Below are 26,235 nucleotides of genomic sequence, written 5' to 3'. Positions count from 1 at the left end.
ACACCTACACACACCTACACACACCTACACACACCTACACAAACACACACACACACACACACACACACACACACACACACACACACACACACACACACACACACACACACACACACACACACACACACACACAGTCATCCTTTTAAATAATTAAATTTGGCCCTGGGCATCCCAGGGTATTAATTGCGTTCAGCCTAGAGCGTAGTAATTGCTGTGATTGTTATTAAAGTGACTGGGCTGGCGGGAGATCCGGTTTAATATTGCGCTGGGTTTGCCTGAGGCCCTGGGTCGCTTTGGGAACTGGCTCAATGACTTAGGCTATACGGCCTCTCGAATGCCTGAGGTGGGCCCGCCCTACGCCGGTGCGTCTCAACCCCTGTTATTTCTGCAGCTTTTTTCATCCTATCCGTGGGCTGCCCTTTTCCCCCCAGCTCCATGCACATGTTTAGCATTCCTCGCCTGTTAATCAGTGGTGACGCGTGTGATGGGAAACACATGGTGGGGTTTGGGTTGAATCAGACGGATCGCACGACCGAGGTGTCGTTCAGGGGGTTATTGACGGCTCCCCCGTACAGTACATACTGTAGGTGTATTTACGATACGGAGGAGGAATCCCTTCTGATCTAGCGGCAGGGTGTGCATCACACTGGGGGTTAGGCGACTTCTGTTTCTGATTGGCTCAGGCGAATCCCCGGTAGTGACGTCAAAGTTTACATAATTGTGAACAGGCCGCTGCCGTACCCTGTACTGATAGAACTGCGGTTCAAAGTTTGATGTTGTTTCGGTTTGGCTCTATTTACCAAGCCATTTCCTCGTAGCGTGCTTTGGAGGTTTAGGCCTGCATTCCGTTCGCATTCAATTTTTCACTATTCAAAACATTTCATTTGACACTTTCATGTCCCCCAGAGGCTGAACAATTTTCTCTTCTCTGTATTTTTCTGTTTGACCGCGTCCCATTACAGAACCCGACGGGACAATATGAAATGGAAGCCAGTTTCCACATGGGTTACACATCGTTAGCCTCAAAGTCATATTTTGAGGTTCAACTTGTATTTAGCGTCAAAAAACGCACAATTCAAATAGATGACTTTGGCAGATAGTGATTATGGAATGTAAAAAGCACTCTGGTTGGCTTAGGATATAGCCAAATGAGGCACAGTGAATGAGCAGCGTGAGAAGAGCAGAGTTAGGTTAAAAATCTAAATTTGGCCAAGATATGACTTTGGGGGAATTATGTTATCAGGTTAACGACCTATGAAAATACATTTCTGCTTCCCCCCCAGAGGTGGCGCTGTCGCGGGAGGAGGAAGTGGATCTGACCCTGCAGAAGAACCAGAGCGGCGTGGAGTCAGCGCTGCTCTACGCCAAAGCCTGGTCCAAATACATCAAGGACCTGCTGGCCTGGGTGGAGAAGCGCCTAGCCATGGGTGAGGCCCAAGACCTGGTCCAAGAGAAACCTACCAGGGGTTACATTGGTGTTTATGTCGAACGTAGTGGGGCTACTACGATTCCAATGGAGTGTTTAGATTTTTTTATATGAACGCTCATTCAACACAGGGAAGTAGTTGCGTTTGTGCAACTACTTCACTGTGTGGAATCAGCGTGAACTCTGGCAATCCAGTTGTAAATGCACGTGAACCCTTGCATTTCAGGAGTACACTCATCACGAAAAACATTTGAAGACTTATTCTGATTCTCACTCTCTGCCTCACATGTCTTTCTCCTCTTCGTAGATATCGAGTGTGCTAAAAGCTATGGCAAAATGGCAGAGTCTGCAAAGGCCCTTCTAAGTCAACAGGTAATTAATAATCTGCGGTTAGGAAGTACTCTTCTGATCATGTGGAACTTAATATCAAGTGTAATAAACAATATCCTCATCCAAAGGTATTTCTGTTTTCTTTCATCAAAGGACTACATGCCATTCAGTGACATCTACGTCTCCACGCTGAAGAAGGACATTGAGTACAGCCAGCTGCTTGTTCAGAGCGTCATGGCCCTTCAAACCAACAAGTTCATCCAGGTAACCACAACTGATACGCACACATAGTATGAGTATGAAATGGTTCAGGAACAACAGTCTGGCTGGCATGTTAGCTTTGTTCTAAAAACACATGTTTTCTCTTTTGCCCAATCACTGATCGTCTGATACCCCATTTGAATGTTGATTTTCTATTGGCCATGATAGATAACCTTGCCGTCCAATGACAATAATCGCTGACCTCTGTTTGTTTCTTAGCCGCTGTCGGCCCGTAAGAACGAACTGGACAAGCTGAGGAAGGACATCAAGGAGCAGTGGCAGAGAGAGCAGAAGAAAATGGTATGCAGGAGTTTTCCCCCTGTGGAGTGATCGCTGTAACTGTTGGTGACGTGTAGCCCTCTGCTCACAATCTGTATCCCAGGTGCTATCTTTGCTCCTGGTAACATCCTTCATGTTGATCCGTTAGGGCAGGGTAGAGTAGAGTGGAGGAAGGTCAATCCCCAGTCGTTAAGTTTAATCATGCTTCTGTTTGAGGGTGTGTTTCATAGCTTTCTAAATGTTTTCTTAGGAGATGTTAACAGCTGATGTTATCATCCAAAATGGCGTTTCTGAAATGGGGCAAACGTCATTATTAAAAAATACATTTTAAAACAGCGTAGGATATTTCGTACTTGAAGAAGGAATACATTCATACATTTACTTATAAGAGAATGTATGGGTAATACTTTGCAATAACAGTACATTAATGAACCATTTATTAGCATTACCTCATTCTACTTAACAATTGACTAACAGTTAATAAACAGAACACCTGTGTTGAAGTGATACATATTTGTTAACACAGTAAAAGGTATTATTGCATAACATTATTATAGGGGTTAGGGTTAAACCTAACCCGGTTCAATAATGTTGAAATTAATATCTTGTGAACACCATTAGTAAATGATTCCTAGAAAATGAGTTAACTCTTAGTTCATTGTTACCTAACGCTTATTACTGCAGTAACTCATTTTAGTTAATGGTCAATTAATGAGACCTTATTGAAAAGTGTAAATTAATGCATTTACTTCATTCATAAGCAAAACATAGTTCCCTTTCCTAACCAAGACTTGTTCATGTTCGGGCTCTCCCCACCTACACTCCCAACCGGCTGGCTGTTCCACGTTATTTCCACAGTTATTTTTACCCAGTTCCATTTAGTCACGTTCTTTTTCGGTCCCTTCCAGCTGGAGGCGGAGGCCAGCATGCGTAAGGCACGCGCGCTGCAGGCCCAGCGCAGGGAGGAGTACCAGAGGGCGCGCTCGTCCACCATCCGCTCCCAGGAAGAGCAGCAGCAGCAGACCCAGCCCCCGGCCACGGCGGCGGGCAGCAAGCAGCTGGAGAAGAAGAGGAAGATCGAGGAAGAGGCCCTGCAGAAGGTACTAGGCGCTACAGTACAGGCACTCCAGTACAATATACAGAGGATCGTTTTGGTTGACGCCTTCTTTTTTTGTTGTTATTTTTTGCCTGGTTTGTGACAGGTTGAACGGAGAATGCTTGGAATTATTTCAAGGAGAGCAATAATTTTTAAAGTTCAAAGTCAGCTTTACTGTCAATACCAAAATATGTGCAAGAAAAATAGAGGAATCCAAATTGCGTTCGTCTCTGACCCAGGGTTCAATAAGTAGAAAGGGACAATGTAAAATAAAGTAAAATGAAATACAAGATAATATTTACAATAAATGTTGTGCTATCTTTCATTTGTTCTTGTATTGTTGTGCCCATGAACGTCAACGAATTGTCCCTTTGCAGTATAAGTATGTTGATACCTGTGTTGCGAAGAACACATCACTAATCCGACTCTTGGGTCCCGGTCTCTCCCCCGGTCTCTCCCCCGGTCTCTCCCCCGGTCTCTCCCCCGGTCTCCCCCCGGTCTCCAGGTGGAAGAGGCCCAGGAGCAGTGCCGGAGCTGCTCGGCGGACGCGGGCGCCCGGCGCATGGACCTGGCCAACGCCAAGAGCACCGTCCTCACCCAGATCAGAGAGCTGGTGTTCCGGTGCGACCTCACGCTCAAGGCCGTGAGTACCCTACTGGTGGAGCCTCCTCGCTGTCGTACAGAGCTGCTCACGTGAAGGCTGGAGGGGGGGGGGGATTCTAAGAAGAAGGGTTTGAAAGGATAAGTCATACGTGACCTTCGAGGCACGGTTAAATACATACAGAGGCGGGGGCGATTTGACTGGGACTTTTACCCGTAGCCAATCGAAAGGCTGCCTTAGGTATTCTGAGGTCTCCCGACCCAATCATTGTAATGAGACAAGGCCGGCTCAAAGCAGGGTAATCCTCAAAAAAGAAGGTTGTAATAGGAAGAAGTCATGCATCCAATGACCTTCGATATACAATTAAATACTTAAAGAGGTGGGCAATTGAACTATGACTTTGACCCGTAACCAATCGGAAGGCTGCCTTTCTAAGGTCTCATTATTCAATCATTATAATGAGACTTTAGAACCCCCCCCCCCCCCCCGCCCATAACAAGCTCTGGCCTCTGGCTACCTTTTTTTTTTTTTAAACCTTAAAACTTAAGCTATACAAAACAGGAGAGTGCACAAAATAAATCATCAAATTAAAATATACAAAAAAATCATGAGCCAACTAAAACTGACCCACATTTTATTTGAAGCTATTGTCCTGTGTGTGCGGCCCCTTCTACTCCCAGGTGACGGTGAACTGGTTCCAGATGCAGCAGGCGCAGAACGTCACGCTGCCCACCCACTTCCAGGCGCTGAGCGAGAGTGCCAAGCTGTACGAGCCCGGTGAGCGCTACGCTGAGTTTGTGCGCAACCTGCCCCAGGACCTGCCCAAAGGCCGCGTGCACTCGGACTCCGTCTCCTCCGACAGGTACGGACTCACCATCATTCGTTATTTAGTGGATCAAACTTAAAGTGAATTATTCTTTGTTGCTACTTGATTTTGCTGATTGTGATGATGGCTGCAGTAATGCAAGCGTAAACTATTCATCCACTGAGTTTATTAGGGTTGGAAGATCCTCTCATAACCCATCAATCATATTCACAATCATATTACAGCTCAACAATGTAGACCTATTCAGATACTTCTATACGGTATTTAGACATAAATCCCATATCTTTTTATCCTAATAATGAATACCTCGATCGCATTAGATAGGGGCTAAGTTTTATGTTCAGACACAATGGGTCAGACATGTTTGCATGTTGACCTGCCAGGATTTAGGGAAATCTAACGGCTGACTAGGACAATCTCTACTGTCCTATAGAAGTCTCAGCCCGTGGTTAGGCCTGGTTCCACTTTCAGGGTGACAATGAGTCAGTAATGCGTGGGTGGTGGAAACAGACGGGGAGTTGCAGAAAGAAAGAGAGAGGGTGGGAGAGAGAGATAGAAAACCAGAGTGTGTAGAGGGGAGGGAGAGAATGCGAGTTTATTTTTCTGCCCTTCCTCAGGAAATGTCTGTGGCAAAGGCTGAATGCGGCAGAGCAGATTGCAAGTGTGGGATTCTGGCTCAGGTTTCGAGTGACTCTTGGTTCGCTATCAACGCTGTTCAAAACACCAGCTTTAAAATCCACGCATACGGACACACACACTGCCACACGCACACACTGCTGAAACAAATCCACACATGAACACACACACACACACACACACACACACACACACACACACACACACACACACACACACACACAGAGCACACACACACAGAGCACACACACACAGAGCACACACACACACACACAGAGAGCACACACACACAGAGCACACATTGTGTTACTGTACAATGCTATCAGCACTATTTGGTAGTGGAATACTATTGTTTTTCTCTCTCCCAGCAGTGTTGGGCCTTTTCGTCAACACTGCGAAGGGACTTATGTGGTTGGTCAATTTTTAACAGAACTATGAATCAAAGATATTCATGTGATGAAGGCAGCCATTGTCCAGGCAACCGTGCAAATCCCTGTGCCGTCATTTTTCCGCTGTTTTTGTTATTTGTATATCATTTCTGCATGTTTTCAGCTTCTACGTCTTTCCAGGTTTTCATTGTGTAGATGGGCCTCTCAGAGAAAGGATATGTAAAACCTATATGTGAAGTCCTTGCAAGTTTATACTGTATACAATACATTTTGCCTAATATTTTTAATTCTATGCCCTTCCAGTGGCTGCCCTATACAAATTAAAGAGAAAGACAGGCTGCTTTCAGTTTTCAGTTCTGTTTTTCTTTAGTTTCTTTTCCTCACTGCTGCTTACCAGAGGTGCTTAAGAAAATGCATAAACAAAGTGTAATGATTGTTCCTACCGACCAAAACAACAGGGTGGTACCCTGCCATGACCTGTCTTAAATGCCGGGTTTTTGACCATAAATAGTCCAGGGCAAGGTGAGCGAACGCAAGCTGCGTTGGAGCAGGAAATGAACGTGAATGTGTGTGTTGTTGTGTCAGTGGTGGTATCGCGGATAGAAATCAAAATGCAGAAATGCACTACCCGCGTCCTTTTACGGGCAAGGAAACCACATGGAGGTATTGCATTCAAACCAGCACTTCTCCCCCTTGCCCTCCTCAGGTTCCTGTTCCACAAGAGGTCGGTGGACAGCAGCCACTCGTCCCATGGTAACCTGTCCCAGGCCTCCGGCGAGCTGCTCAGCGGAGACGAGGTGGACAGCCCCCTGTACACCCGGCCCGGCAAGTCCAACTGCGTAGGCGAGACGCAAGGTAGGCCCATGCACACACACACACACACACACACACACACACACACACACACACACACACACACACACACACACACACACACACACACACACACACACACACACACACACACACACACCATTTGAGCTAAGTAGGAAGGCTGAATGCACAAACTATGCTTCATTCTTTCCTCGATCGCCTGATCAGGAAAGTAATCAGTGCAAGGTTGCTGGAGGACTTTTGACTTTTTAGTTTTAAGTCTAGGTTTCAGCTTAAGTCTCCCCCACGTAATGTACAACTTGAAATCTGAATGAGAAACCACACTCGATATATTTTAGCAAACCAATACCTTCAAAATATCCTGCCGTCTTCACCGAATTCTGTTTAACTATCGTTGACGTTTAGAGAGACAAATCATATGAGTGAAAAATGAGCATCCTGCAAGGGACGTTTGTTGTTTTCAACAACAAACGTTGTGCTTCTTATCTGATGTGGGGCGTCTCTACTGTCACACACGCAGACACAACTTCAATCAGTTCCGCTTCCTTATCAAGGCATGCTATAGGATGATCGGCATTCCGCCGTGGCAAGATGCGGTCAGACGTGAATCGGTTTGTGACGAGGATGTGTGTTGCTCTGTTCTTTCCTCACGCAGCGCCGAGAGGCCCGACACGAGCCTGGGCCTCGGGTAGCCAGGGCAGCCAGAGCGGCATGTGCAGCGACTCAGAGAGCGCGGGAGGCAGTAGCGAGTCCCGCTCCATGGACTCTCCCACCACTAGCCCCGGTATGGATCAGGCTTTTCTTTGGGTTTGGGGATTATCGAGGCGGCGATGTCGCAGAAATGATGTTGGTGGTGGTGGGTCTTGATTTATGAGCTCTAAAGCAGCAACAACAAACATGATTAGATTAGATTCAACTTTATTGTTATTACACAAGTTAGAACAACCAGTACAACGAAATGCAGTGGGTTTTTGGAAGGTCTGCTCGTATAACTCTTGTATAACTCTTAATAATTCCTTAATTTCCTATGTTCAATAAGTACCACTTTTTTGATCTCATACATTTTATATTCTAAGTGTGCTGAGCAGAGAAAAATTTGCAAAGCCTGAAAGTCGGTGTCTTCTCTTGTGTTGAACACTATTTTTATACACTGTTGCTGTCGGTATATGCAGTGTATTGTTCGTCGTGTTTCAGACGTGCAGAATGTCCCAACTTCCTCATTGACTGCTCCACTGGTTCTCTACCATTAAGTCAATACCCTGAAGTCTTTGGGGAACCAAAACACACGCGCACGCGCACATAGCTCTGACTTGTGTATACATTAGGAGCGCACTCCCCTATCAAAGTGTTGGTGCGCTCTCAGCCACACAGGCCACTGTGCACCCTGTGAAGCTGAGATGATGAGGGATCTGGGTTGATTTGTTTCTTTGCAGGCGTTTTCAAACGCCAGCTCCCCAGGACCCCATCCACAGGGACCATGTCGTCAGCTGATGATCTGGACGAGAGGGAGCTCCCCTCTCCATCCGACAACGGTGAGGGGCTGTGTGTGTGTGTGTGTGTGGGTGTGGACGTGTTTATACAACCTTTAACTTCAAACTACATACAGCCTGTGTGGCTGCATACTACCAGATAGAAGAGGGACTGTGTGTGTGTGTGTGTGTGTGTGTGTGTGTGTGTGTGTGTGTGTGTGTGTGTGTGTGTGTGTGTGTGTGTGTGTGTGTGGTCTAATAATTAGAATTGTGTTTTACTACTTGCTTACTATTTTTGTCTATGCGTGTTACAACCCCACATGAGCTGTTTTGACCTGCTTCTTACTCTAGTAGAGCTTGCCGGATATACTTCTAAAAGTTTGATAGCCTTTTAGTTAGGCTAAAGCTTAGGGCAGGGTACTTTGTAATCTGCATATTGTATAGCAATATCGACTAAACAATGGCTCGATAGAGAATCATGGCTGTGTATGCTGCAACCCTTTAAAGCCAAACGATTCCAAGCGAGGCCTTCGTCTGGGAACCAAAGGAACCGAAGCAGGGATCGTTTGACTATTTCACTATTTAACACCATCGCCGGTGTTAAAGAGTGACGGCCTATTTTCATCGTCGTCCCAGTTGAAAATAGGCCGCCACTTACAATGGACCATTTGATGCTAGGCCACTACAGGAAGTGTACTGGCCTAGTTCTGCAACAAGGCCAGATGTTGACTTGCGACCGGGACATGAGCAGGCAGAGATGGCCCGTGTCGCCAGACGATGTATTATTTTGTTCACTAGACACGATGTGTTGTTATTAAACTCTTAAGCCAAAGTAGGATGTTAATCCTCCTTTCACGAGGAAGTGCATTTTGAGGTTGGTGTTTGATTCGATTTTCCGACCCTGTGCTGTTGTTTGAGGATTTTCTTTGTGGTCTACTTCTGGTTGAACTCATCCTTATCATAATAACCGCTAACAGGTTTGTTGTTTGTGGTTGTTGTGGTTGTTGTTCACCAAGTCTCCAAAAGCAAAATGCTCATGATTGAGACCATCCCATTTGCTCACTGAACCCTTCCTTCGCTGGGCGTCGGTAGCTCAGGAGGTACAGCGGGTTGGCTGGTAACTTGAAGGTTGGGCACCTCACCCTGACTGCTCCCGACGAGCTGGCTGTCGCCTTGCATGGCTGACTCCGCCGTCGGTGTGTGCGTGAACGGTGAATGTTAGGCAGTATTGTAAAGCGCTTTGGGTGGCCAATGGTTAGAAAAGCACTATATAAATGCAGTCCATTTACATTTGCGCCGACCCCTCCCAGGTCTTGCGGAGATGGTGACGGAGACAGCCAGCTCCCCGGGGCCCTTCCGCAACGCCCAGATGTCGAAGGCGGCCCAGAGCCACAAGCTACGCAAGCTGAGGGCCCCTTCCAAGTGCCGGGAGTGTGACAGCCTGGTGGTGTTCCACGGGGCCGAGTGCGAGGAGGTAAGGACATCCCGTGGTCGCTGGGGGCCTCTGGCACACACACGCACACGCACACGCACACACACACAGCGTAAAGGTCTTTCTCTATTGATTAGAATAAACCACCGGTCTAGGTGGCGCGTTCCCGACAAACCGGTTGAAGTGCAACACATAGCAGCTTGTTGACATTTAAAGTGTACATTAGTGGCTCCTTGTTTGGCTAGCAACATGATACTTGTGTCATGGTATACTCATGTATCCTCTCGCTATGAGCCATGCACGCACTATTGGTGTGGACAAACCAATGTATTTGTGTATGTAGCAGATATATTTGCATGTTTGCAGTGGCGCCGACAGTACGGCATAGTATACTATGAATACAATTGTCTTTCAAATGTATTGATTTCGATATCAATGTTGCTCATTTGGAAAGTTGTAGTTTGAATACCACAAAGTGGCAGAGAGTAGGTCAAAGTATCGACCCATCACAATTATTTTTGTTGTAATATCGCATTGTAGTTAATGTTAATGTAGAAAGACCATTAACAAGTGTCCTAACTCAGGAAAACAATATTTATATATATTACTACATAAATAGTATCCCCATGGAAATTGAAGGCTATTCAGCTTTAATTGAAAGCATAGGAAACAGTTGGTAATATTTACATGATGTAACCCGGAACTAACAGTGATGGTTATGTGTAATATATGATTCATATTTTGCTATATGTGTTATGTACATACGTGAGACCGGTTCTTGACATTTCCAACACATTCCTGAGAAAAAGGTATTGAATTGCGTTGTTGTTCACAAAAAAATGACACATTGTTCACATTGCCTGAGCAACCAGTGGCCTTGACAACTGAATCTTTTTGCCCGGTCATGTGAAACCACCCATTCATGTCATCTGTCACAAGATGAATACACACAAACTAACATTCCAGGTCAAACAATGTACCAAGTCGGATTGGGATTGAGAGTCTCCTAGCATGAGCCTCCTCCTTGAGGTTCTTTAATGTCCCGAAGGGGATAATTGTTTTCACACAGTCAAGTTGGTTTCAGGGCAGCATACATTTAAAAAGGCACGACACAGTGTAGCCACACTGTGTAGCACACAGATAACAAATAAACTCTCTTCCCACATATGCAACAGATGACAGATAAACCCTCTTCCCACATATTCACAGAAAAACATACACAAACATATATACAGCAGCAATCATGACATTCATCCATGACCCCCCACATGACAGAAAACAAACCTTCTCACCACAGAAAAACATGTAGACAGGAATAGACATGACATGGACAATATTCAGTGATGAAAAATCTACATATTTTTGTTCAGTGCTATGATGCATTGGGATCGAGAGCCTCCTAACTACCCAGGACCGAATATATAAACTGACTGAAATCCTCTTCTTTCTCCCCTGCGATGCCCAGTGTTCACTGGCCTGCCACAAAAAGTGTCTGGAGACGCTGGCCATCCAGTGTGGCCACAAGAAGCTTCAGGGACGTCTGCATCTGTTTGGCATCGACTTCGCCCAGGCAGCCAAGAACAGCCCAGACGGAGTCCCCTTCATCATCAGGAAGTGCACCTCTGAGATTGAGAGCCGAGCCCTCAACATCAAGGTAGTGTTGTTTTCTTTCCTAACCGTTTATTGGCCCTGTACAGCCCCTAAGGGAACATTCCCACCAAGCAATTATAAACCACAGAGGCTAAAAAATGCAGCCAATTAAGTTTGCATAATGAATGTTACACATTGCAATTCAAAACAGTTTAAGCGGTTGGTTACTTGATTCATCCAATCGTTTGCTTCACACAAGACATAGTCAAGTATTCCATCTTTTAAGAGATGCCAAATGATACAATTAAACTGAAAGGATAGCACTGTAATTGCCCATTTTTTGATTCATATGGCTTTCTGGGGATGACACTTTTATAATTACAATGTACTACTAAATACGACCTAAGTTTGTTTTTGTTCCTGTACTTTACTAAACATTTAACATTGACCTTACTGGTGCTGATACAGGGTATCTACCGTGTGAACGGGGCCAAGTCTCGCGTGGAGAAGCTCTGCCAAGCGTTTGAGAACGGCAAGGAGCTGGTGGAGCTGTCGGACCTCTCACCCCACGACATCAGCAACGTCCTCAAACTCTACCTGAGACAGGTGGGCCGCGAAAACCTCCCAGACCCACCGGCAGCCTTCTGTCTTATGTTCTAGTCAGATATGTTTCAAGGCAATGGCTGCTGTGCTCAGGCCATTGTCACTATGAGAGCCATAGCTGTGCAATCGGAAGTAAACTACAAAAATCCCAAAACCACTGAAATCGAGGTGCAACACAGGTCGCCGAAAGCTGACCATACAATGATCCCCTTTCTCCCCCCGGAAGCTCCCAGAGCCCCTCATCCTCTACCGACACTACAACGACTTCATCGGCCTGGCCAAGGAGTGCCAGCGGGTGCTGGTGGAGGAGGCGGAGGCGGTCCGAGCCGCCGCCCAGACCGCCGAGAAGAGAGGGCCCAGCGTCCAGCTCAACCGAGTCATCTTTAAGATCCGGGACCTGCTCCGCCAGCTGCCCCCCGCCCACTACAAGACGCTGCGCTTCCTCATCGCACACCTGCACAGGTACACTTAACCTACCTTTAAACATTGGTTGGCATCCCTTAAACACGCATGTGTATAGCATACCGGCACAGGTACACATACCCTACCTTTAAACACATATGTATATAGCATACCGGCACAGGTACATGTACCCTACCTTTAAACACATATGTATATAGCATACCGGCACAGGTACACATACCCTACCTTTTAAACACATATGCATATAGCATACTGGCACAGGTACACATACCCTACCTTTTAAACACATATGTATATTGCATATTTGCGCAGGTACACATACCCTACCTTTAAACACATATAGCAGACTTGCACAGGTTCATATACCCTACCTTTAAACACATATTATGCATATAGCAGACTCGCACAGGTACACATACTCTACCTTTAAACACACATATAGATCAAGCCTATGCAGGTGCATTTAACCATTTACCGATGTATTTTGTGTGCTGCTTTATGGGGGCAGACAGACAAAGGGATAATCCAACTTCTGTATAATGGCATTACATAAATGGAAAAGCCCCCCCACCAGCACTTCCTCATAGCCCAGAGGAAATGGCCTGACGCACATAGTTGCTCATTACGCTATTCAGGGCTTGTGCCATTTTTGCGGCAATAGTGCCCTTACCCAGATGAACACTACCCGATCACCCCAGAATCACACCTCCTCCTCCTCCTCCTCCACCCATCCCACCAGGGTGACGGAGCAGGCGGAGGAGAACAAGATGACGGCCAGCAACCTGGGCATCATCTTCGGCCCCACGCTGGTGAAGCCGCGGCAGACGGACGCCGAGGTGTCCCTCTCGTCGCTGGTGGACTACCCCTACCAGGCGCTCATGGTGGAGCAGCTGGTGCGCCACTTCAACGTCATCTTCGACCGCAACGCCGCCCAGCTCTCCACCTCCGACCTCCAGCTGGCTGCCGGGGGTGGCCAGGCCTCCCCCAGGCTCACCGCCCAGGAGAAGGAGCAGAGGCTCAGCCGCCATTCCACCTCCCTGATGGACATCAAGGAGGTGAGGGCAGATGTTTATGTGTGTGTGTCGATGGCGGCGGGCCGATCCGCTGATCCAAGCCATGGTTTCGCCTTTTCTTGGATAACAGTAATCCAAGAATCCATAACCATGTATTGTTCATTTACAGTTGAAGGACGCAAGAGCTGGCCGATTAATCAATGTTTAATCGTAATTCGAATTTATGGTCAATAATCGATTTTTTTTTAGAATAACTGATTATTAAAAGAGTTTTAATAATCTAAAAAATATTTTTTAAGGGTTAAATGTCAACATGGCAGCATGCGCTGAAAAAAGTGAGTGTTTAGAGTTTGCCTAAATTCTGTGGCAACTAAATTTAGCTTTTGTTGTGATCAATCTGAATCTTAACTTAAAAAATATATATATTTGTCATTTGTAGAAAAAAAAACAATTAAAATCTATAATCTGGTTTGGTATGAATAAATCTGAGATTTTAATTTAGGCCAAATCGCCCAGCCCTTAGGGACGCCCTGATGCATACGGTTTATTTAAAGGTGCAAGCATTAGTGCTAGCTCGTACCGATGCCCTCTTAAGTGTCTTTGTATTCAGTGTTCTGTAATACTTCATACAGTGCTAGTTCAGCACAATTGAATGCTGTCAGTTCTGTTGCTTAAGCCTCATTGTTGTGACCCCCCTGTGCAGAGTGGCAGAGTGTACAAGAGGCACTCTTCCGTGATCCCCTCCGCCCACATCCTGAACGAGATGGCGGCGGTCCAGCCCGGCATGGACAGGACCTCCGCCCTGGTCCTCCTCAACGGCGACCAGACGCCCGCCCCCGGCCAGGACACCCAGAGGTCCGCGCTGGTGTACGGACGGCCCAACCTCCCCCACTCCTCCTCCACCACCACCTCCATGGTCCCCAAGGTGCAGCTCCGCCCCCAGCGCTCCAGGCTCGCCTCGCGGCCAATCAGCATGCCCCTGGAGCGCCTGCCCGCCCCCGCCCTCCACGCGGGCGACCGGAACCACCGGAGCTCGGCGGCCAACGCCAACGCCAACGCCGGCAGCAGCTCGGCGGAGCGGGACTTCGGCACGGACACCATCCAGGAGGCGGCGGAGCCGGAGAGGCCCGCCCCCGGCACGGCAGCGGTGGCGGCGGCGGCGGGCGGCGCCTCCTCACGGGTCAGCACCTACTACATCACGCCCTACATCGACACGCACTCCATGCAGAGGAGGACGTGGGACAGGAAGTACAAGCACTACGACGTCACGCCCCGGACGGCCATGATCATGGCCAACCTGCCGCCGGCGAGCGCCGCGGTGCCGCCGGCCGCCAGGCCGTCGAACGTTACCACGGCGACGGCCTCTTCCGGAGTAGCGAGCAGCGTCAGCGCCGTGTTCCCCGGCAGCCCGTACGCGGCGTCGGTGAAGCCCGCCTGGTCCGCCAGCCGACGGACTAGCGCCACGGACGGGGAGCCGAGCCCCCTCATCACCCTCAGGGCGCCCAGGACTCTGCAGCCCCCCCCGGAGACATTCTATAAGCCCCCCGTCTCCGCGGGCCCCCAGGCCAGGACACTCCCCAACTGGACCGCCGCCTCCACCGCGTCCACCTCCTCCACCTCCTCCCCGCCCTCCTCCCCCCACAGCAGCCAGCCGGCGGTCGGCGGCGCGTCCCCCCCCTCGCTGAGCCGGCTCCGCTCGGAGGACTCAGGGGAGGGCAGCACCGACTCGGAGGTGTCCCTGCCCTTCGACCCCTTGTCCCCGCCCCCCAGCAGCCCCGACGACCTCAGCCCCGGCGGGGTCAAACCCGTCTACCAAAGACTGCGTAGCCGACGGCTCCAGGAGTTGGAGCACCGAGAGGCTCATTTTGTCTGAAGCATCACCACGCCAAAAAACAGAATACAGTCGTGTCCTCGTTTTGTATGTGTAAATATGAAGAAGAGTGTGTATATTGCAAGGAAGAAAAAATGTGCGTTCTGTGGTAATGCGATTGAGAAAGCACGAGTGAGCGATTGGCGGTTGAAGGCGTATGGAAGTAAACCACGAAAGTGTTGAAAGAATATCTTCTCTATCTATCTCAACATGTCTGCTACTTGTTGACGTTATGGGAGATCAAAGTCGAGTATGTTAGACGTTGTCTAATGTCTATTTTTTTCTCTTCATCTGAGAAACGGACACCAGTCTTTTAACTGTTGTGGGCCTGGTCAATTGTTTCTCTTTTAAAATGTTAATTGTATTACAATACAATGATTATATGTACAGTGACAACAAAGTTATTTTTATTGTAATCACACAATGCACTTAATGTACACAGATTCTGATTGCAATGTTGCCTTTTAAAATGTTGAATTATGTTACATTTGTTCCATTCTTTAAACCCTGATCCGATGGTGTGTTATTCTATCAACAACGAGTAGTATTTTAAGCAGGGGACTTATTTACCCCGGAAGTTTGGTAAGCAAGATCCTATATTTGGTACATCTGTTTCAGTATGTAAACCATATGTATTTGTTTACAATTTATATTCATTTATACTGTCCACACCAATTTTAATGTGTGTGGCTCGACAGATCTGCAACGTTTATTGCTGCAAATTAAAAGTGTAATTAAGAATCATATTTCTGCCCATGTGGACTTATTTTGATCCCATTGTACATTGTTTGGCTCAATCGTCATTCATGCGATGAAGAATGTGGCTCGGTTGGATTTCGCAATGGTACCATTTCTTTTTTGGACTCTTAGTGGGATTAGTGGGTTTAACTACACGTCTCTCTCCACCAGTGTAACACAGTAGCCTATATTTACACGCTGTGGCTAGATTTATGCTGAGCTACACCCTGCCTCACCCTTCTCTTTAGGTTGAATCGACGCTGATAGTGACTTCTTGGTATTCTAACAGGGATTACAGCGTGTATGTGTTTACTGTTTGTTGTACTGCATTCAGTGTCATCAACCTTAGCTGAGCTGATAAGTGACCTGTACACTTATCTACTGAAATCCCATAATTTATCACCTAAACCTCCACCTACAGAATATTGTATATTTGTGTTTTACAGGGTGGAGATAGGGTGGAAAGCAATATATCATGTGTGTACCATGACCACCAGTTAAAACAAGGTCCACTTGTTTCTTGCTCAAGAAAACACTAAAAAATGTACCCCTGACTATAGTACTTTGGAGGATCAAACCTGCGACTTCCGGTCTTAATATGATGAGCTTGTCCTCAAATCACATGATTTCCTACTCCCAACAGTAGAACCCAAGCCAATTCTTCAAAATGGATGACTGTTGTCTTTTTCCCAGCGTGCCTATGTTGTACTGAGGGGGGATTAGAGCAATCAGATTAGGAACCCAGCTGACCTGAAGGCGACCGTTGGAGAGAGAGAGAGAGAGAGAGAGAGAGAGAGAGAGGAGGGTGGTGGAGGGGGAGTGGAAGGGGCAGAATTTGGACAGCTGGGATCTACGGGGCAAGCTCTTTTACCTGGCTTAATGACGGCCATCGCTTCAACTCGCTCGGCCACCTCTCTATTCTCCATGTAGTGGATCCTTCGTTTCCGCCAGAGGTAAGGCGCTGGATGTGTGTGGTTTGGAGGAAGTGTTGTTTAATTGGGTGCATTGGGTGTTGAGAACTTTCATGTACTTGTGGTGATTGGTTATTGGAGCTAGGTTGGGTCTTCTCTGTATGCCCTGATCCTGTTAACAGAATGTGTTCTTATGTGTTCTGGATGGTCATCATGGATTGTGTGTTGCCATAAAACAAGGCATGTCTGTCTAGTTCAAAAGAAATATTCTCATGTTACTAACTTTTATACACTGGGGACTTTTTCTGGTAGTGCTGTAATTCTTGTCTTCATAACAGAACAAAGATTGAGGCCTTTACATGCTTTTTAGACAGCCTCATGACTATAATATAATTAGTATACGGAAGGATGGAATGGTAAATATTTCAGAGCCCATTTACTGTGGGCTGGCAACCAACTAATGGCAAAGTTGAAGTTTCAGTGCCACACCTTTTTTATAAGCCCTCATTGCTTGCTAAGTGCCATGAGAGTACAGAGTGAAGAGAACAGCTTTCAAATTAGCTGGAGACAGAAATTGTCAGTTCTAGGCTCAATAATACTAATGATAGTAATTATGAGTTGAGACAAATATGTGTATGTGTGTTTATTTGATTATGATTGTTATGAACATTGACTAATGACATTCATTATGTTCAAACTTACATGGTTGGGACAGGATTGATTGTTTTTTAATTCATGAATTCACATTAATTGTCAGGGGGGTACTTTATATTTCATTACAGATTAACTTAATTTTAAATGATGGAAAATGACTACTCCTCACAAATATGTTGTACGACTCATTAAAGGTTATGAAGAAATTATTTTTAAGATAAATCACATAATTTTGTGACACAAGGTCTTTATAGCATTCACATTTAGCAATTGAGTAACCAGTTGAGTTTGACACATTACCACACACATGATGACACGTGTATGTGCGTGTGTATGTGTGGGGGGGTATAGTATTCTTTGTGCGGTTGCAGATAAACAGATTAATGTGCATGCTTGACATTCTACTAAGGCCATGACACGATATTTTTGTTACATGACATTTACACTCACACTCACACTCACACACACACACGCACACACATTATATCATCATTTTAGAATCACTGTAGATGTAAACAAACCCTCCATGTCCAGGTTTATCAGAGTCTGATGACCCCTTCCAGGGGTTGAGCTGTCCAGAGATGAATACAGGCAGTCAAATCCGCCTGTTGCTATGGAAAAACTGGACTCTACGCAAGAGACAGAAGGTAGCCTGCAGCCCATCAACCCTAACCTGCTCCAGTGGTTTCTGAATTGTTTTGAAACAGATGCAAAAAGATGAAATACTGAATATGCATATCTGACTTTGATACATTTTGTACTTGATGCCGTTGATGAATATGAATAGAATGAGTCTTAAAATATATTGAATTAACCTAATTATTGAATTAATTCAGGATATTTCCTTTTTCCATACATTGTCTTACCTGACAACTTTCTTTCTACAAATATAAAAAAAACAAAAACAAAGACATAGGCCTTAAGGTTTCTATGAGTTAATCTTTTGGTATTTATTGGAACTTGATACATGTAGGTTCCTAGCATGTGTATAACTTTGTACCTGTTTAGATCCGCTTCCTGGTGGAGATTCTGTGGCCTGTGATGTTGTTTATCGGTCTGGTGTGGCTGCGTAAGGCCAACCCACTGTACAGGCAACATGAGTGTAAGGAGTCATATATCTTTCTTTACTATTTTTTTTAACGATGGTAGCTATCTACAGATCATTTAAGTAATATGTTCTGCTTACAGTTTTTTTTTTTTGCAGCATTCATTGCCAAAATTATATTGCTAAAGTAGATGTGATGCTAGCTGCTTTTGATTAGCCTCTTTCTAGGCATCTAACCCCGTCATTCATCACTGCGTGTCCCTTCAGGTCACTTCCCCAACAAGGCCATGCCCTCGACGGGGATTCTCCCCTGGATCCAAGGGATCTTCTGCAACGTCAACAACCCCTGTTTCAGATATCCCACCAGGGGAGAGTCCCCTGGAATCGTCTCCAACTACAACAACTGCATGTGGGTTCTCTAAAAACGTATTTGGTAGTTGCTGTATCAGAGGCTTTACTTAATTAGAGAGGATTCAATATATTATTAAACTGAATATAGCGTATGGTAAATTTTAAAATGTGTTTGTTTAAAAACCGTACAGTAACTTAACTAGGCTACATTAATACCGCTTGGTCACAACTATTTAATGGAAACATCAAACAACACTGGTTAAGGTAAATTACCCAACATTATTTGTGTGGTGCTATAGGAAGAGCAGTCATGATAAAACGGTATGCTTGGTTCTGGTTGCAGATTTGCTCGATTCTATGCTGATGCCCAGGAGCTGCTGCTAAACGATGAGGAGACCCAGCAGCTAGGGCAGATCTGGAGAGAAATGGCCTCCTTCTCTAACTTCATGGAGGCTCTGCGCAACAACCCACATTCGGTCTCAGGTACTACTACAGGACTACCAGTTTGGTGAGGTTTGAGCTCTGATTAAAACTCGCAACTCGGTAGGACATCCTGGTCGATTTAGTCAAAGGACTTGAAAGAGGCAAAAGTCAAACCTTAATTTGTGCTCGTTCTTTTATTTTACTACTATAAGCTCATAAGCTCTAAAAACAACCAAATAACAAATGAATGACTAAGAGGAACATGAACATCCTTGTAACACATAAAGAAACAAACATTGTATTTTTCCATTGGACATTCTTCCCTGAAACCTGCAGCAATTTATCAGTCTGGCTGTCAACTGTTTCCTGGACACCAGCTAGTCAATGATCGTTTTATCCATCCATCTAGGTCGCGGACTGAGGCTAGACGACATTCTGAAGGACGACGAGAACTTCACGGCCTTCCTGTTGCGAGACGCCAGCCTCTCAGACTCTGTGGTTCACGAGCTGATCAATGCAGAAATACGACTGGAAAATGTGGGTTTATTGTATGTGTGTGGTTACCTCAGTACCTTTTATGATTAGATAAGGATATGAGATTTCCTAACTTTAACATCAATAACTAATTTTTTTTGTCACCCAATGGCACCTTTGTACTCCAAATAGACTTAAATAATATCAAATGCGGCATTTTTCCTGAATATATGAGAGAAGTGTGTTTGAAGCAAGTCGGCAAATCTGCAGAATAACTGTAAGAAAGTTGGACCATTGATGTAATATTTATTGTGCGTTGGTTCCCTCTTCACATATTTTAAAATAGATCAACTTGTAGATGGCAATGAGATAGAGTAAGTGGCCTTTAGATAAAGCGGTGGGGACTTGGTGGGGAAATCATGTGCACCTAAATATCCTAATCTAAACGTTTTGTAAAAAACGATAGTTGCCGACAATACGCATATATATGTCCAGAGAATCCACAAAATGAGCATCATCATATCAGTTATCGGTTGAGTTGCCCAGAACATCGATGAAACAGGAACATTGATTGTGGCGGACTTCAATCTCCTTCTGTTCTTCCTCCAGTTTGCCTTCGGCATCCCCGACCTGCAGCTGAAGGACATCGCCTGCAGCCAGGTCCTGCTGGAACGCTTCATCCTCTTCCACAGCCGCCGGGGCCTGTTCTCCGTGCGCAACGCCATGTGCGCTCTCTCCCAGCAGAGGCTGCAGAAGATCGAGGACATCCTCTATTCCAATCTGGACTTCTTCAAGATCTTCCGATTGGTCAGTCTGCTCTCTTTCTCTTCAGAAAAAACTGAATTTTGTGAAAAGGATTTTATACTATAGTCTTACGACACATACGACACACCTGGTCGTATGTGCAGAAGTGGTGGGTTTAAACAGATTTCCATTGAAGAGGCACTGGTTGGGCTGCTATAATATATGCATATGACTTGGCAGGTGTCGTTGGCATTGTTAGAGGGAAGGGGTTTGTGAGAGCATGGGACCATTTCCAAGTTCCTTCATAGAGGCTGGCATTCTCAATCAGGGTTTAGGTGTAGAAACTGCCAAGTAATCTTCTGGACTTTGATTAAGTATTTCCTCAGTTGGGGAAAACACAAACTACCTGACATCCTTGCTGAAATATGTTTAGAAGCTGTAAAATATGCCTGTGTATGCTGTGGTTGTTCTAATAATAACAAGGAAGGAGATGGCTTTTTCCTGCAGAGATTTTCTCAATTGATTTCAATCTTATAATAGCTTGTTAATATTATAAATCCTTTGTCTCCCCTAGTCAAACATCACATTGAATTGTAAACAACATGCCTGGAGGTCTCATCGTGTCTCCCTCTGCTTCTGTGATGTGGAACCATCCAATCATCCAGAACAGAATTAAATATGTATGATTCGATTAAATATAAGATTCACAAGTTGTACAATGGTGAAAAGGGGCAATTGTAACATTAACAATACAAATCCTATCTAACATAGATTTATGATTGGGAAACATCATGGCCCAGGACAAAGTTAGCTTGTCATGGCCAAATCATTTCACCAAAAGCCAAAATCGAAATGGTTTCACACCGCTTTACGTTGAATGGAATACACATTTGCCAATCCAAAGAGCCTATGATTCATTGTTGTGGAAGCTGCTGTCGTGTTGCTTAAAGACAAGGTGGGACATAGCTTTGGTAAGCATAGTTCAGTGAGTGCGTACTACATTAGCTAGTCAATGTTTCCTAGTAGAGAGAGACCGTGTGTGATGCCAACATGTAGCATGTGAGAGGTAATTTAATGAAGGCTAGTAGCCGCTAAGGCTATTTTTAAGCTCATTTACAAATTAATATTTTGTGCTTAACACTGCTTTACGTTATTCTTAAAACCTGGTATGTATGTAATTGTGTTCAGTGAGTGGATCAATCAACAGTCAGATTTTGTGTACATATTTTTTGCATTGCATTTTAATGATCTTCATATGCAGCCTCTATCTTCCCCACCCATTCATAGCCCTTCGTGGGTTCATCATCTCCCATGCCACATGCTGAGCTCACCAGTGTATGCTCTGCTTCAGCGCTGGGCTTTAAACAAGGGGTCAGGGGATTGGCCTAAGTGGGGGGACTTTCACAGCCCTTATCCATCTTGGCCTATTTATCTAATGGACTTAGCTATAAGCAGTCCCCGCCCAGAGGATGTTGTGTTGTGAAGAGCTGGCCAATAGAAATGCAATACGATACTTACACTTGAACTGCTAATACATACGTAGTTGTGAATGTCCTCCAAGTTTGCCCTTATATCTGCCCCTACATAAGCACATAGGGGTGGACGGCATTATGAATGTCAAAGGAGAGAGGGGTCTTTCATAAAGTCTTGGGTAAAAAGAAAACATACCAACCATTAGCACATATACACGTTAATAACTACTTATATAGTCAAATAACAAAAATCCACAAAGGTGGCTACAGTTTTATTATATTTTGTTCAAATCTAAATATATACAGTAACTGATGCCTGTGTGTAAGGTACACTTTGACCTGTGTCAGATAAAGGGTTTGAGGGTTTCATTTAGGCCTGGGCAATAAAACAATATAATCGTATCGTGATCGCATCGTCAATATCAATATAAAACATGTTCAATATATATCGATAAACAGGGTAAATAAATATGCAAACACGGTTCCATATTTATTTACAATATTTGAGTGTTATTCATTGTTGTATGGACATTGGAGTATATATTCCTAGAAATTCCTAGTCTTTTTTGGTCATTAAAATGATCAATAGTTTCAGATATCGATCAATATGATCAAGTTATGTCGTGATATGTCTTTCAGCCATGTCGCCCAGGCCTAGTTTCATTGTCGTATTTCTAGACTCCTTCACCAGAGTCAGTTTGTGGTTTATTTTACGGGGGCCCGCTGTTTAAGTGCTAGGATGAAAATCCCAACCTCATCATGACATCACTCCCTCCATTTCCATGACACACGCACGTGCACACGCACACCTCCTAGGCCTTTCCCTTGTTTCATTGAAATGCGAGCGGGGAGGAATGCGAGAGGAAGGATATCTCTCCGCCGCTGTTTGTCTTGGCCCTCGTGCGCTTCCGTGACCCCGGAGACACAGAGGTGCTCTGAGCGGGGGGTGGGGGGGGGGGGGGGGGGTGGGGGGGGGGGGGGGGGGGTGGGGGGGGGGGGGGGGGGGGGGGGGGGTGGGGGGACTTTAACGACCCCCTGGCTTTTACCTCGGAAAGACAAGTGTCAGGGGACAGTGCGTAATGATCGGAGGTCATTGTGTTTGTGGCACGAGACGCCTCGGGTATTCGCTGTAGAACGTGGGTCACCTGAGGGTACGCACAAGCTGGCGGTGGGATGGAGGCCGGAACCCGTTCACGTTCTGTCCTGGCAAACAGAACAGAAGGGCTTTAAGAGGAACGCAGGAGCCTGTTTTATGCTCGGGTCAACAATGCTCGGTTAAACAAAGGATTCGGTTTCATTACTGGTTATGGACATGAACTTGTTTGTCTAAAACACGTTAAAAAACGTGTTATATGGCCATATAGCTCAGGAAGATACCCATTGGATCCAGCTATAGGAACTAATACCTTCAATCTGCTTTGATTCGCGCCTGTTATGAATGGCTCCTACAGTCCAGTAGAGCAGACTATATGTATATTCTATTTTGCAGGCATTCATAATGCATTTGCATACAAGCTGACACAAACAGAGGTCTATGTAGGGACTGCCGGGTGGATGTCCCACTCAGACATCCACTCAAGGCCCCTTGTTAGCTCTGCTGTGTCGACAGTTATGGCCGATAATGATTTGTGTCCTGTATTGATTCAGATTGCTAAATCAACAGGATGAACAATTTCACGTTAAAGATGTTTATATTGTATTCCTTTTTAAAGTCCATTTCCCTGAGTATGTGGCTCGGTTTTTACCCCACAGATGCCTCGGGTAATGGATCGCAATGCCCAGGGGATTGACCTGCACTTCTGGGGTCGAGTCCTTAGCACTGTGTCTGAGAAAATACAAGAGGTAAGTACTCTAAAGTGCTCCAATCAATCTACTGCTCTTTTTATCCTTTATTTTCTCTTCCACCCTACTGTCCTTTCTCGGCTCCATTTATCTCTCCTTTTCTCTCTTCTCTCATCACTTCTCCCAACCTGTCCTGTCTCCCCTTCCTTCCCCTCCTCTCGTTTCTTCCCCTCATCTCTTCTTCTCTCCTATGTCCTCTCCTCTCTCGACCACTCTCCTCTGTCTTCTCCTCTCCTCTCCTCTCCTCTCCTCTCCTCTCCTCTCCTCTCCTCTCCTCTCCTTTCCCTACCACTCCCTTCTCCTCTCTTCTCCTTTAATTTCTTCTCCCCTCCGCTCTCCTATCTCATCTCCTCTCCTCTCCCTCCTCTCTCCTCTCCTAACTCCTCTCCCTTCCACTCTCCTCTTCTCCTCTACTCTTCGCTGCCCTCCTCTCCTCTCCCCACTCCTCTCCAGGCTCCTCTCTCTTCTCTCCTCCTCTGGGTGCCGGAGAGACAAGTGGCCCCAGTATATTTTTAGTCTTCAGGAAGCTAGTCTCTTCCGCAGGTCCCTGTTTACTCTCGGAGGAAAGTAAGTGATGGGTGCTGTAATGTGTATATAAAGGTTGTGCAGGTAGGTTTGTGTGTGTGTGTGTGTGTGCGTGTGTGTGTGTGTGTGTGTGTGTGTTTAAGTGTGTGCGTGTGTATGTGTGTGTAAGTAGCTGTGTGTGTATTTACTTTGTGCGTTTTTGTGGTCTTGTTATCCAACAGACACACACACACACACACACACACACACACACCCACTCGACCACAGACAAAAGAAGGCCATTGTGTGTCTGGGCACGTTTACTGTACATCCCTTCAGGCGGTGTATTCTTCCAGAGAGTTGGCCAGGAGTCAGAGAGAGAGAGAGAGAGAGAGAGAGAGAGAGAGAGAGAGAGAGAGAGAGAGAGAGAGAGAGAGAGAGAGAGAGAGAGAGAGAGAGAGAGAGAGAGAGAGAGAGAGAGAGAGAGAGAGAGAGAGAGAGAGAGAGAGAGAGAGAGAGAGAGAGAGAGAGAGAGAGAGAGAGAGAGAGAGAGGAGAGAGAGAGAGAGAGAGAGAGAGAGAGAGAGAGAGAGAGAGAGAGAGAGAGAGGCATTCCTTGGAGGTGACACTTCCTCTAGGTGGGACTTGCCTCTTGCTCTGGGGACAGAGAGACTAGCCAAGTGCTCTCCTTACCAAACTCCCTTTAAGTTACGTGTGTGTGTGTGTGTGTGTAGAGGGGGGGTCCCTCTAACAATCAAGAATGAGAGGGGATTGAGGGAAAACATGTCAGAAAGGGTGTGTGTTTTGTTAGTGGTACGCCGTGGGAATGCACACGTACCACTACCTAGGGAAGGAGGCACCTTGTCGGGAATGCCGTGTGACCCGTGGTGACGACAGACTTTATTAAAGATGGGGTCATCCTGATCTCAGTTGACAGTCCCCATTCTAACAATGATAATATTAATCATTACATTTATGTAGCACTTTTCAAGTCTCCAAAGCGCTTTACAGTGAAGGGGGGGGGGGGGGGGGGGCTCACTAACCACCGCCAGTGCATTCAGTGCGGGTGTGTGCATCATTGTAAATCGTGTATGGCATTGTATATTTGCATGTGTATGCACCAACCAGAACCTACCCTTCTATATGGGCCTATGAACTGATGTTTTAAGCCCTTTGTGGTCAAAAGCGGCAGAGTGGGTGGTAAGGAAAATATCTAACTCCACTCCCTCTTAGTCCATCTCTGCACGTCTGTGTTGTCGGTGGTGTGGAGTGTGTTTATTGTGTTTTTGCATCATTATATAATTGTTAAACAAAGGCCCGTGCACACCAGTGCAGTGGACACCAGTGCAGCCAGCCTCCTGTGCTGTGTGTGCGTGTCGGCTCCTACCGAGGACGTGGAGAGGAATGCACAGGAAGTCACTTTCCCCCCCCCTCTCAATGGGAGGATGCAGCGGCGCGCTCCGCCCCGGCTCTGTCCTCGTCACGGCTGGGGACGGGGGGGGGGCCCGCCGACGCTCGCCGCGCTGGCCCCTCTTCCTGGTCGTATTGTTGGCGGTGCGGGGGCTCTTGTGTGTTGGAACTTAACGTGACGTGACCGGCTCGGAGTTACATAAGCACCGCTGACTGAGGAAGGGCCGAGGGGCCCCTTAGCGGCCTTTAGGGGGACCGGTTTGATCCACAAGGAATTATTACATTATTACACTATTTATATCTATGCATATCATGTTATCGTTAGGATTGTACTTTAAAATATAACAAAACATAAATATTGCATTATTATTCATAATGAAACATGATCAAAATTTGAAACCCGTCCTTCAGTTTAACGTGTGTGTGTCTGTCTGTCCGTCCGTCCGTCCGTCCGTCCGTCCGTCCCTCCGTCCGTCCCTCCGTCCGTCCGTCCGTCCGTCCGTCCGTCCCTCCGTCCCTCCGTCCGTCTGTGCGTGCGTGTGACAGAATGCGTCCCCAAGTGTTCCGTGGTCATTGCTATTAGGTTCCGT

The 26,235-nt window shown here is 46.1% G+C and overlaps 2 protein-coding genes across 6 annotated transcripts in view; both read left to right on the top strand.

Annotated features, from left to right (window-relative positions):
• Positions 1–15,824, top strand: part of LOC115548543 (rho GTPase-activating protein 29) — a 34,463-nt gene extending 18,639 nt beyond the window's left edge. For all 3 annotated transcript variants that reach the window (XM_030363267.1, XM_030363268.1, XM_030363269.1), the window contains 16 exons: positions 1,284–1,427; positions 1,734–1,798; positions 1,910–2,020; positions 2,237–2,317; positions 3,205–3,396; positions 3,898–4,035; positions 4,674–4,855; positions 6,551–6,699; positions 7,334–7,462; positions 8,112–8,210; positions 9,458–9,621; positions 11,045–11,233; positions 11,638–11,775; positions 11,999–12,234; positions 12,935–13,250; positions 13,912–15,824. In XM_030363267.1, coding sequence (XP_030219127.1) covers positions 1,284–1,427; positions 1,734–1,798; positions 1,910–2,020; positions 2,237–2,317; positions 3,205–3,396; positions 3,898–4,035; positions 4,674–4,855; positions 6,551–6,699; positions 7,334–7,462; positions 8,112–8,210; positions 9,458–9,621; positions 11,045–11,233; positions 11,638–11,775; positions 11,999–12,234; positions 12,935–13,250; positions 13,912–15,081 — 3,503 coding nt within the window. In that variant the 3' untranslated portion in view covers positions 15,082–15,824. The remainder of the gene's footprint in view (positions 1–1,283; positions 1,428–1,733; positions 1,799–1,909; positions 2,021–2,236; positions 2,318–3,204; positions 3,397–3,897; positions 4,036–4,673; positions 4,856–6,550; positions 6,700–7,333; positions 7,463–8,111; positions 8,211–9,457; positions 9,622–11,044; positions 11,234–11,637; positions 11,776–11,998; positions 12,235–12,934; positions 13,251–13,911) is intronic.
• A 783-nt stretch (positions 15,825–16,607) lies between these two features.
• The window catches only part of LOC115548542 (retinal-specific phospholipid-transporting ATPase ABCA4), a 52,490-nt gene continuing 42,862 nt past the window's right edge, over positions 16,608–26,235 (top strand). For 2 of the 3 annotated variants that reach the window (XM_030363266.1, XM_030363264.1), the window contains exons 1-8: positions 16,608–16,769; positions 17,916–18,028; positions 18,390–18,483; positions 18,694–18,835; positions 19,121–19,260; positions 19,610–19,737; positions 20,284–20,481; positions 23,643–23,732. In XM_030363266.1, the coding sequence (XP_030219126.1) occupies positions 17,963–18,028; positions 18,390–18,483; positions 18,694–18,835; positions 19,121–19,260; positions 19,610–19,737; positions 20,284–20,481; positions 23,643–23,732 (858 nt within the window). In that variant the 5' untranslated portion in view covers positions 16,608–16,769; positions 17,916–17,962. The remainder of the gene's footprint in view (positions 16,770–17,915; positions 18,029–18,389; positions 18,484–18,693; positions 18,836–19,120; positions 19,261–19,609; positions 19,738–20,283; positions 20,482–23,642; positions 23,733–26,235) is intronic. The other variant, XM_030363265.1, reaches the window with a different exon arrangement.

Source organism: Gadus morhua, chromosome 8 (genome assembly GCF_902167405.1).
Source record: "Gadus morhua chromosome 8, gadMor3.0, whole genome shotgun sequence".
Classification (NCBI taxonomy): domain Eukaryota; kingdom Metazoa; phylum Chordata; class Actinopteri; order Gadiformes; family Gadidae; genus Gadus; species Gadus morhua.
This window is presented reverse-complemented; position numbering and strand designations above follow the sequence as displayed.